We start from the raw sequence: 12,632 nt of genomic DNA on the forward strand, positions 1-12,632 counted from the left end.
AAACATTTTAATATGTTAGTAAACCAAAGAATCACATTTACAATTTAATATTTTATGTTTCAGTTTATCAATCTGGGGGTGAAAGTCTTTGGTAGGAGTAAATCCCCGCTGGTTCCAGACTGTGATTATAGAATTGCTCAGGAGGTAATTATTTCTAACTTACATTTCATTATTCACATGGTGAATGACATCATTCTGATGTAAAAGTACAGGAATGCAAACAAGAAAATTCTGATGATAAAATGTTGAGTTCTGTATTACTGGATTACTGTAAAACTGATCTAATATAGACACCAATTGTTCCATAGAAATTAAGTGGATTAGACAGCATTCTAAATTTAACACAATTTTACTGTGAAAGACGAAAGGTTTACATCTTCGTAGGACTTTTAGATTAAGATTATCGGCCATTGGTAGATTAATTTAAAAAATATATTTTAAATATTTAATTTAAGACTTCGGAATGCATGATGATTAAGTTGAAAGTTTTTGTTCTTCAGGGTCTGGTGACAATGAGGAACCTGCTCACAAAGAGGTCAGTTGTCCTGACAAGAGATGACTTCATTCTGGCCATGACCAAGGAGAACCCAATGTTTAAAGACTTCTCATTGGACGGGAGCCAGAAGTTTCATAAAATGGGTAAAACTGAACAAGACAGTGTACCGTAGAATTTTAAGAAATATTGGATAAAAAATAAGATACACAAATTGGTAAACTTGGGACGTGAATCCTGCAATGTAGGTACATAATAAATTTGCAAATATTAAAATTTTAAAATAAATATGAAGTATATATTTGTCGTCTCTCAAAAACAGAGCTGAATATGAATAATTTAATTTTGTTTGTATTCTAGTCTCTCATTGGTTGATTTCCAAAAAGGAACGCAAATTATTTCTCAATAACCTGGTTTGGTATGGGACACATCCCCTTGACAACCAGCTGAATCATCTGTATCCATGCGATCCCCTTATTTCCAGTCCTTGGGATTCATGGAAAATTCCAGTTTTAATAAATGTACCTTTAACTTCAAACAGTAGCTCAATCTTACCTCATGTAAACAAACATCATGGCTGCTAGAATCTGTGTATCAATTATTACCTCCCCTTGTTTCACATCACTTCCGTTACTAGGGATGTATTATTGAGCGGCAAATTTGAACTCATAAAAAGCAGCACAATTTTACACCCACATTTGATTATTTAAAAATTAAATTATAAGGAATGACTCAAATTCTTGGCCAAACTATTTGATTATAACCTGGTTTGGGTATTTACACTTTTTAGCTCACCTGAGCTGAAAGCTCAAGTGAGCTTTTCTGATCACATTTTGTCAGGCATCTGTCTGTCTAGCTGTCTGTCTGTCTGTAAACTTTTCACATTTTCGACTTCTTCTCAAGAACTGCTGGGCCAATTTCAACCAAACTTGCCACAAAGTATCCTTGGGTGAAGGGGATTCATGTTTGTTCAAATGAAGGGCCACGCCCTCATTCAAGGGGAGATAATTGGGAATTATTGAAAATTTGGTGGCATATTTTAAAAAATCTTCTTCTCAAGAACCACTGTGCCAGGAAAGATGAAACTTATGGGGAAACATCCTCAGGTAGTGTAGATTCAAGTTTGTTCAAATCATTACCCCCAGGGGTAGGGCGGGGCCAAAATGGCCAACCTAAGTTTTACATAGAAATATATAGGAAAATTCTTTAAAAATCTTCTTCTCAAGAATGACAAAGCTATAATTCATCATATTTATATGGAAGCATGCTCAGGGCGTGTAGATTCAAGTTTGTTCAAATCATGACCCCTGGGGGTAGGGCGGGGCCACAATGGCCGACCAAAGTTTTACTTAGAAATATATAGGAAAATTCTTTAAAAATCTTCTTCTCAAGAATGACAAAGTCATAATTCATCATATTTATATGGAAGCATGCTCAGGTAGTGTAGATTCAAGTTTGTTCAAATCATGACCCCCGGGGGTAGGGCGGGCCAAAATGGCCGACCAAAGTTTTACATAGAATTATAGCGAGCGCAGCGAGCGTCGCGAAGCGACGCTCGCGAAGCGAGCTCAATAGACTAACGTGTATGAACAGAGGAAATTCGGATTGAAATCTGTACATACGTCAGCCAAATTTCTCTGTGCAACATTCCCAGAATTCCTGCACTACCCAATGTCCTTTGCGCGAATAAATCAAAAATAGTAAAAAAATTAAAGGAACATTGTTTCTTACCGAAATCTTAACGAAATGATTTAGCCTTACCTTATTCAAAAAAATACCCCCATGCCACAACACCAGCCTTCACCTTGCCCTTCGGAAATGATACAAATGACGTCACCGGAAACTTACGAATTTTGACGAAGTTATGTCGGTTGCTTCCGTGAAACTCGGAAAACATGTTACGGTGCATAGCAACAACTTACTTGAAAAGAACGATTAAATGCAATCTCTTTTCCATAAAACTAGCGTTTGCGTCCTAAGTCAACAGAACTTTTCATCTGACGTCATACTTTCGTCACTTCAACGGTTCGGGTATTTCCGATTTTGTCGGAAACTTGCGAGAAGTTTGGAATCTCGATCCCGATGCTTGGGAAATGATTTCTTTTTATAGTTTTGTTTTATTCTTTTTGCTTTCTTTTTCTTGAATGATAGACAGTACATGTGTAGGTTTTTGATAGTAAATAAACTGCGCTCGCCCCAACGGTCACACCGTTAAACATATTATAGGAAAATTCTTTAAACATCTTCTTCTCAAGAATGACAAAGCCATAATTCATCATATTTATATGGAAGCATGCTCAAGTAGTGTAGATTCAAATTTGTTCAAATCATGGCCCCCAGGGGTAGGGCGGGGCCAAAATGGCCGACCAAAGTTTTTAAAGATATATATATAGGAAAATTCTTTAAAAATCATTTTCTTAAAAATAGCAAATCCATGATTGGTCATGGGACTACTTTTGGATTTAAACTTTACAATAAAAAGCCATTTTCTACTTTTTCCTACCCTTAGTGCTCAGGTGAGGGATGTGGCCCATGGTCCTCTTGTTTATAATCTGCTTCGGGGATTATAAAGCGTAAACTGACCCAAACCAGGTTATAATCGAATAATTTGGCCAAGAATTTGAGTCATTCCTTAAATAAGAATTTGTAATCAGTAAAGAAATTCTTAAACTGAAAATGAAAGAACTTAGATGAGTCCCATCAAATGCAACCAAAAAGATAACTGAATCTAACATTGTTTTCTGTTTTCTAGATACTGGAAGCATAGTACTTCTATACAAAGGATCAGATAGGTAAGAATCTTCAAAATAATGTGTTATATGTTGAGCTATCAATGGAGAATATTAATTATTATGTTTTGCATTTACAATGATGCTAAAATTTTGATTGATGTAAATACAGTGTCAGTGAGATTAACTTTTCACTCAAAATTCTGTAATTTCTAGAAAAGAAATCTGAAAGTTCCAAATTGTATATTATCTAGTCCAATATTCTGAGCAGTATATACCTGTAGAAACTGAATTTTTGATTACTCGTATAATCCCCTTTAAAAAAAAAGCTTGCTGTATATAATTCAGTGTAACATGTTGACAGTGCGACTCGGCCGGCCTGTGATCTGGTGATTTGTGGATGGAGAGGGAAGACTTCTGTCAGAGCCTTCATTAACAGCGGACTCAGATTCCATTACTTAAGGCTGTTCAGTGAAAAGCTGGCCGAGGACTGTAAGTTATGCTATAATACTGTAGACAAAAGGGGCTTGGTTAAGCTCAGGAGTATATAAAAAAGTTTAGTCGGAGCTCAATATTTGTACTTTTTGACTAATATTTAATGGAATGCAGCCATTGAATTTTGAAGTTATACCTGTAAAAACTTTTTATTTGGTGGAAAATTGTGAAACTGTTTATTCAAAGCAATTATGGCCCTTGATTTTGAAAACATGCATGAAGTCTTTATTGAAATTTAGATATAGATATACATGTATGTTGTATAATGATGAAATACTAATACTACATGCAGAGGGAATTTCATTTCCCTCTGTAAACAGAATCGTGATAGAATTTCATGCTGAAAATGTGCATTTACAGGCTTTTTCTGTATCATATCTATTGATTTTTCAGTATCAGTAGTTGGTTGGATGATAATAAGTTGTGACTGGAATATGTATATGCTATATTAATATTAGTGTTATATTTTAAACAGAACAGAAATGTGGTATTTTTTAATTTGAATAATAAATTCTTATTTTTCTTCAAGTGGCAATCCAATTGGAAGAAAAGAAGCAACAGAAAAAAGATAAAGAAAAGGCCACAGAAGATGATGAACCCATAGAAGGTGATCCAACAGGAAACCAGGAGGGGGATCAAGGAGAGGTGGAATCAGAGGCAACCAGGGCTGAGGAGATGGAGGAGGGTGAAGGCGAGGATAATGTCGAGGGTTGTGACAATGACAATGATACTAGGACGACAGACAACCAGATAGACGAGTGTGGGACCTGAGCTTCTGAAGGCAGGATGGAAATGTTGTCTTATGAATATTACTAGGAAGAATCAGAATTTATGATGAAGAATCATGTATTCTTCAAAATGTGTTATGAGAAAACAGTCAAAATTGAATACTGAATGAATTGTCTCAAAGAGTAAAGCAGTGTAATGCTTTTGTTTTCCATCAGCTTTGTGAAAATTGTTCTTTAGAGGTTAACATAAAAATATAGTGACACTTAAGATCTGAGTCCAGGTAATGATATAGTAGAAGAAATTTTATATCTTTCGAAAATATAATTAATATGAGAGGTATTCAACACATTTATGATATTAACGTGACAGGAATTTCTGCTTGGTTAAGCAATTTATATCAAATTCAGAATTGAGTATTCTAAAATGTGTGAAAAGATTACCTCACATTAAATCTCAAAACAGTTTTATTTCCGTTTGTCATCTGTACCGACATTTTTTTGCTATCCTATCGGGTATATAGTCCACTCCTCTGAAAATCAAGACATCTCTTTGTCATTCAATACAGCCCAGGCTTTGTGTTGGGAACATCTTTTTTCACTTTTGTCAGATCTAAGCAGAGAAATTGTATATTTGTCGTTCTGTTTAGTTTTGTCACATGTCAGATGTGGTATACTTGTCTATATATTACATAATTTGGAAGTCATTGGGGTGACATTTACTGAGATTTGACAAGCTTCAATTACACGCAGTTTGCATTGTTAAGTAAGTGCGCCTATTGAAGATTTGTTTTCCCTCCAAAATATTAGTTTCAAATAGATTCAGAGGTTGCAGAGTATTTTGTTCACTATTTAAACTGAGAAACGTTCATTTTTATATCCTCTTTAGAAATTGTGCAATAGATAGCTATTAAAAATTTTTTTTTATTCGTTCCTTGTTCTACTTTTCTTACGAACTTTATTTGTATATTATAAATGCATAAAAATATGATTCAGTACAAAAGTTTTGTTTACAATATTTCATAATATTTCTTATTAGTTTGTTTTTGGATATACTATTACAGAAGTTCAATAGTGACTCTAAAACAGAAGTTGATAGAGAAAGTTTAATACTTTTATGATTATACCCCACAAAGGAAGTTTAGCTAGGGGTATATAAAAATTATGTGTATGTCTCCTTGTTAAAACATGCAGTAGAGAAGCATTGAAAGTTCACAAGAGGGGGGGGGGGGGTAATGACCTTCAATTAATTTCATTTGAAGAAGATCAAGGTCACTGGTAAAGTTGTTCCAATTGTAACTGGTTTGTAACTTTTTAACTGTATGGAAACAAAGATTGCTTATAACCCAGTTATGTACATGTCTTAATTTTTAGGCAGGTTCACGATTCTATAAATAGTGTTTGTGTTACCAGGCCAACTGTTTGACCTTGTTATATCATTGTTTTATTTTTTTTCCTGTAAATGGTACATTTCCCAGAATGATACATGTTATAAATTATATACACAGTTAAATCTTTATTATAAATTTTGTTTCTGGATTTTTTTGTGCCATTTGCCATAAAGATATTTTTGTGTGTGTTTCTACCAGTTTCTGAACTGCTAATTATTTATTAGTCCGAAAATCGGGCATTTACCTGGCTTTTTTACGATTTTGATATTTTACATGCCAGGAAAACGTCAGAACCAGTGCCATTAAGAAAACTGGGAATTTCACCGTCTCCACCCAAAGTTAATTTTCTATACTTGGGAACCAAATTAGATGCAGAACTCACAATTTATCAATGGCACAATGCTCCTAGAACTCGCCAATATCCATGAAAAAAAAATGACCACTCCACATTCCGATTCAGAACTTGCAAGATTTTAAAATGCATGAAATGAAAACAAATCTTGACAGTCAGATAAAATGTTTTCAGATTATATTATTTCACGAATGAACCATGAAAATGATGTTAGTGAGTACTAAAGGTATTGTACTATTGATAAAATGTGAAATCAGCATTTAATTCAGTTTGCAAGTATCGAAAATCAACTCGATAATGCCGCCTCCTGTTGGAGGCGGCAAATTCCCAGTTTTCATAATGGCGCCAGTTCCTGGCATGTAAAATATCAAAATCGTAAAAAAAGCCAGAAATACGTCAGATTTTTCTAACTAATTATTTATCTGTTTTTATGACAAATTTATATGTTATGTAAAGTGCTTCTCATTCACTGCCCTGTAAATGAGTCTGGTTCACTGTACTTCTGGGTACTTTAATATACATGTACCTTTCTAATGCAGAGGCATTAGAAGTTCTTGATAGACACCAAGATTAGTTATGACCTTTGGATAAGTCATGACCTTGATGAAAGGTCATTAAAACAAGTTCAAGGTCACTAGCAGAAAAAATATGTACATATGCTTATAATTCCTTTCTGGGTCTTGTCTTGTAATCGAAAAAAAAAAGATTGAAAGTTTATACATGTACCTGGTACTTGACTTACAGATTCTAAAGTTATGTCATGACCAAAGATGGATTTAGAATAGGTTTAAGATAATAACTATCAATGGAGTTATAAGTGTGCAATGTGAAACTGCATGGAAACTGAAGTACTTAAATTATATTACAGGGGATTATACATTCACTGAAGAAATATGTGTGTATAAGAGAACCTTACATAACAACAAGAATTGTTATTATAATGACATACCCTCTGAAGAATATTTAAGAGCATTTTATGTGCTATATGTAACATTCTTTGGTAACAGTTGATTGATGTGAAAATGCATGTTTTGATGCAAGTGATTAGTGAGGCATGGTAGGAATTCCAAACGTGTTCGTCTAACTATCTCCCAATGACAGGGGTATGACCTTTATAGAGATCTGAAGAGTAAGGGATAAGAGGGGGAAGGGGTGTATCACGACCTACAAAGTTTGGAGAGTTGAGGATAAGAGGGACACTGTGTTGGGGTCGGGGATCGGGGGATACTCCTGTCATTTGATGAGGGGGTGTTATTGTTGTAGGGTATACTATCTGAGGGACGTCGATTGAGGGTTTCCTAACAATTGTAAAGTGATAGTCATATTGAGCTACGTGTGAGATGAGACATGATAGCGAGTTTTAGTGACAGTAATTTATTTGCACTGTGTGCTGGAGTTGTGTGGTTATAAGGGTTATTGATATGTGAAAGTTGAACTATCGGAAGAAAAGATACCAGAAAATTGCTGAATATTAAAAAAATGCAAGAATATTTTTTTTCATTTATTTACTCATGAATTACAGGGAAGTCAATAAAGAGTTCTCACAAACTGTAAAATATACATGGTACAAGTCAGTTCCAGGTCATAGCCTGAATAAAAAAACAGGATACTTAAGTGATTATTAAGTCATCTTGTTAAAAAATTAATTTCCCTTGGGGTCCAGTGTCCAACTAAAGGGAGGTATTTGGGTAGAGTTACATGTAAGTTTAGAAAAAAAAATTGTGAAAATGCATAGCACCATGAGAATCCCCGTCCCTTGCAAGCAAAATGTGCATGATTTATAAAAAGCTAGCTTTTGATAAAAAATTCATGTCTGTGGCCAGGATGGGATTGAGCTGATCATATATGAATAATCATACAATATTAAAATTATAATTTTTCTTCAGCATTTAGCAAGCCTGATACTAAGCATGAAACCTTTGAACAAATTGTCGAATGTATGTCCAGGGCCTAGATCTAAAGAGCGAAGGTAAGTTGATCAAATATTTTGTTGTCAGGGGATGTTCACTCCTCCATGGCACCTGATCCTCTGTTAGGGGTTCATGTTTGCTCTACTCCTGATCTGTATTGTTGAATGGACTTATGAGCTTGAATAGGTTTTGATATCTCCATATAATTCATTCCCAAACATCAAACAGAGATTTCTTAGTGATGGTAGCAAAAATTTCTCGAACAGGTCCAGATTTCCAGTCTCCGAGCCAACATGGTCATAATGCCAAGACACTTGTGATACGCGGGTGACATTTATATCAGCGGTACGTGTGTCCTGTGTGGTCTATTTCTTGTCATCATGTAAAATGCGTTTGTTCATTATTTATTGAAGATTCTAGATGAAATCTTTCACCACCCTGTTTATGACACTGATTTGTGATTCTTCTTATTTCAGTAAATTGGTCATGTTTGCTCATTACTGATACAAACATGATGTGCAGATGATTTCCACAATGGTTCTCCTTTGTTCAGTGGGTAAGTGCAGAGTAATAAATGCCCCTAAAATCACCAACAGTAATTAAAAAACATTCAAGATCACTTGTAGAAATTGGGTAAACATGACCTTTGTGTACTAATGTTGACCTCTGCATACTTGTTACATTTTTATACAATAGCCTTTTGGTATCTTGTTGAATATAAATATCCTTAAAAAAAATTGAAATTATGTTTGAAATATTTTCCTTTTTTCACATGATTTTTTATGTGTATGACAATGTTTCTGACAAATGGATATGTGGTCTACTTGAGGCTTTTATATTTTTTATTGCTTTTCAGGTACGGTGGATCCATGATTGAGCGGTGAATAAGACGAGCCTTAAGGAGGTAAGGAGGAGAGGGCCTGAGGGGGTGTGATTCATTGTTGGTCCCCATTGGGGAGGTGACAACACTCGCACCTATTGAGTGGCTATTATGTCATCCATGTCGGGTTTCAAATGTCACTTTCTGTTTGTCTCATTTCCAGTTGCGGTCTGCGGTAGATGATAAAAAAAAGCAATAACCATATATTGTGTTCTGAAGTGGCACAGATGTCTTGTCAGGATAAATTTTAGTGAATTATTATGTATTTTTTAAATATACGTGCAACTTCCTTTATATAATTATGTTGGTCAATAGCTGCTGATTTAGTGATGGAAAATGGTACCCAGAACTTGTGCGTTGAGATTAAGTTACACAATACAGTTAAAACCACAGATATTTCCATTTAATTGACACACATCGATGAGTAATTCAAATTAGAAGAGCTAGATTGCATTTTATTTGAAAAAGTAACTTGAGCAATGCTTAAAAGGGATAAACCACCCTAGTAGATTTATTCTTTGTTGCTTTTTCAGATGTAATCTAAACAACCAGATGATCAAACAAGTTCACTTCAAAATTCAAACAAAGAATTTTTTCTTCTTTTATGATGCATTTCTGATTTTCTTCTGCAGTGTTTGGTAAAACTCCTAGGTTGGGATGAGAAACTTCACTACCTTTCCACCATTATATGTTCTTAGTTTTCTATCCAGGTGCATACATCTGTTCTTATAGTTATACAATTAAAGTAAAATTTGAATTTAAATTTAGATTCTGATTTTAATCTTGTTGGTTTCTCAGCATACAAATTTTTGGTGAACTTCCGTAATTCATGGAATTTCAGACTTGAAAAATTACTGGTAAATTGATTTGGAGCTAAATTTTTAACCTTATAGTCAGTTGTAAACTGTAATTGTATAAATTTGTCATAAGAATACAAAGTTTTGAACCCTCACTGATTGTACTTGAATGTGCAAAACATCTATATGAGACACAGAGCGCTACTGGCTAGGGTGGCATCTAGTGGATACCATTACAGGTCTGATGCGATAAAGATATAAGAAAACAGATAAGACCTTGTCGCACTTTTAAGCAATGAAAAGTATAAATTATCTTATAAAATTTGCACATCTTCAGTACTAAGGTTAAATTGTTCAGTGACACTCAATCTGAAAATTATATGGTTGCTTGAATGAATTGCAGGCTTGGCGTTCTGATTTAGCAATTATGGCATTTCATTGTATTTCATTTGTGTATGTAGAAAAGTGTCATTTGGTTTAAGTTTCACTGGCGTACTCTTTAAGAGTGCCAGAAGACCTTTCTTAAGCGTCCTTTTAACACCAGAGTATTGGATGAAGCCACATTGTCTGTGCTAAAAGTCAGTAGGGAGTTTTAATATGTTTTTTTCTTGCAAAACTTGAAGGATATCTGAAATTCAAGGTCATAGTACCCCAGCATAAAACATAAGTGTGCTATCTCTTAATAGCTTTTAATATACAGTTACAAGTGTGAAACACATAATTGTAAGTAACAATTAGATAAAGTGTGTGTGATTTTCTCCCCTGTTGTGCTATGGCCCTCTTAAATTTCCTTTTTCCCCCTTAAATTAGGATAGAACTTTAATGAAAATACATTCTTATATAGAGGGCAGTGTCTTTTGTCAGTAGTAATCTTTTTTGTAAGAAAGAACATGGTATATTGTTAAGAACTAATAAAGACTACAAAAAAAAAATTTTGAAAATTTCTTTCTTGAGTTTTGTCCCTGGTGACCAGACGAGATCTGTGTACTTTATAATTGACTTACGATGTCGTATTGTGTCTGCACATCAAACAAGCTCTTGTTCTTTCTGCACCGGTTAACATTTTGATTCTGTCACTTTGGTTTTTTTGTAGCCGGCGTACTCGTGGTTTGAGGACCACTGACAAGTGTTTGGTGTTTCTCTTCATGGTCTCTCATACCAGACCCCTCCCCACTCATTCTTTGGCTGGGAGAAAATTATATACTGCAAGTTTTTAAAATTTAACCCATTAGGCATTGAAACGGGCATTTTACATTGAACTGTTTAGTAAATTGGTTCCATTGAATGGTTATAGGTGGTCCATATTCATTTGTTACTCATATAATCAGTCTTATATCGGAAGATTCTGTGAAAATGTAGCGGTTATGTGTCAATAATACTTGAGGATAATGTCTTTTTGTGTTCGCTGTAATCTTATTACACTGACATTTTACAACCAACTCCCTCACATTTCACAGAAATTTTTCAAAACAGATATTGAAATTTTTTTGTCATCATGTCGAAGTTGCTATTATGAATGACGTATATCCTCTGTTTGTGCAACGAACAACTAATTTGTTTATTGTGAATTTACTTATGTTCTCTGTATTTTATATACAAAATCTTCAACATAGTCAAATATTATGTACAAATTGATTGAAAACTAAATTAAACATCCATTTTTGGTAGGAATGTCAGCCTTTGTCAGAGTTGTGGAACCCACCCAACCCCTCTCACCCCTCTCACCACTTCGAACTCTAGAAAATTCCTGGATCCACCCATGTCTCTACCAAACAGTCAGTAGCTTTTCCAGTGTCATTCAGTGGTTATATACACAAGATATTAGTGTAGATCCATTTATTGCAGAATTTCTTCTATATTTACAAAAATGAATTTTTTTTTTATGTTTAATAAGGTGCATATTTAAGGACAATGTGTAAGATTTTATGATTAATTATTGATATTTTTAATCAGCGCCTAACTTTTATCTTGATACATGTACAAAAAAGATGTACAAAGAATATGAAGTATGTTGTCAGTTGAGTCAAATAACCATGCATGTCATTGAAAACATTTAACAAAAATTAAATTTTAACAAAAGCAATTCAACAAGATGTGTTCAAAAATGTTGGTACCCAAAGGAAGGTCTTATTACAAGGAACATACCTGTGAAATATGAAAGCCCTTGTTGTAACTGATCAAAAGTTGTGACAGAGGTTAAAATTTGTTTTAAAAAGTGGGTCAAACTCTAAGGTCAAGGTCAAAAGGTCAAAAAATATTTATACCCACTGAAAGGTCTTGTCACATTGAATACACATGTGAAGTTTTAAAGCCCTTAGCTCAAACTGTTAAGAAATTATGTAAAAATAAGGTTAAAGTGTGATTTTTTTGTAAAAGTAGGTCAATCTTCAAGGTTGAAAGGTCAAATTTGTGGTACCCAAAGAAAGGCCTTGTCACAAGAAATACACCAGTGAAATATGAAAGCATACCTCCACCCATGCAAAAGTTATGTGCAAGGTTCAAGTTCTTAAGGACAAACAGACAGACAGACGGACAGACGGGACTAAAACTATATACCCCTGAAACTTTGTTTACATGGGCATAAAAATCATTCTAAATAATTGATGCCATTAATCTAGTTTTGTCTTCAAACAACTTATATATATTTTTTATCAAATATATTTAAAGTGCATTTGATTGCAGCAAAGATTAATTACGGAAGTGCAGCAAAGTTTAATTAATACCGGATATTGAGAAGACATCTCTGCACAACATAGATATATAATCTGAAAATCTTCCACATCCTTGAAAATTAATGTAGCTAATGATACAGATGCAAACATTGATTAAGAAAATGTTGTCTTCTCTCCAAAAATTTTCA

General features: G+C 34.2%; 1 protein-coding gene across 1 annotated transcript in view; it reads left to right on the top strand.

Annotated features, from left to right (window-relative positions):
* Positions 1–4,910, top strand: part of LOC134244267 (RNA cytosine-C(5)-methyltransferase NSUN2-like) — a 26,745-nt gene extending 21,835 nt beyond the window's left edge. Inside the window, exons 17-21 of the mRNA XM_062726526.1 lie at positions 64–144; positions 501–639; positions 3,246–3,285; positions 3,587–3,714; positions 4,247–4,910. Coding sequence (XP_062582510.1) covers positions 64–144; positions 501–639; positions 3,246–3,285; positions 3,587–3,714; positions 4,247–4,488 — 630 coding nt within the window. The 3' untranslated portion in view covers positions 4,489–4,910. The remainder of the gene's footprint in view (positions 1–63; positions 145–500; positions 640–3,245; positions 3,286–3,586; positions 3,715–4,246) is intronic.
* Positions 4,911–12,632: the final 7,722 nt, after the last annotated feature.

This window comes from Saccostrea cucullata, unplaced genomic scaffold, assembly GCF_032062105.1.
Source record: "Saccostrea cucullata isolate Sc308-1 unplaced genomic scaffold, CSIRO_AGI_Scuc_v1 ctg277, whole genome shotgun sequence".
Classification (NCBI taxonomy): Eukaryota; Metazoa; Mollusca; class Bivalvia; order Ostreida; family Ostreidae; genus Saccostrea; species Saccostrea cuccullata.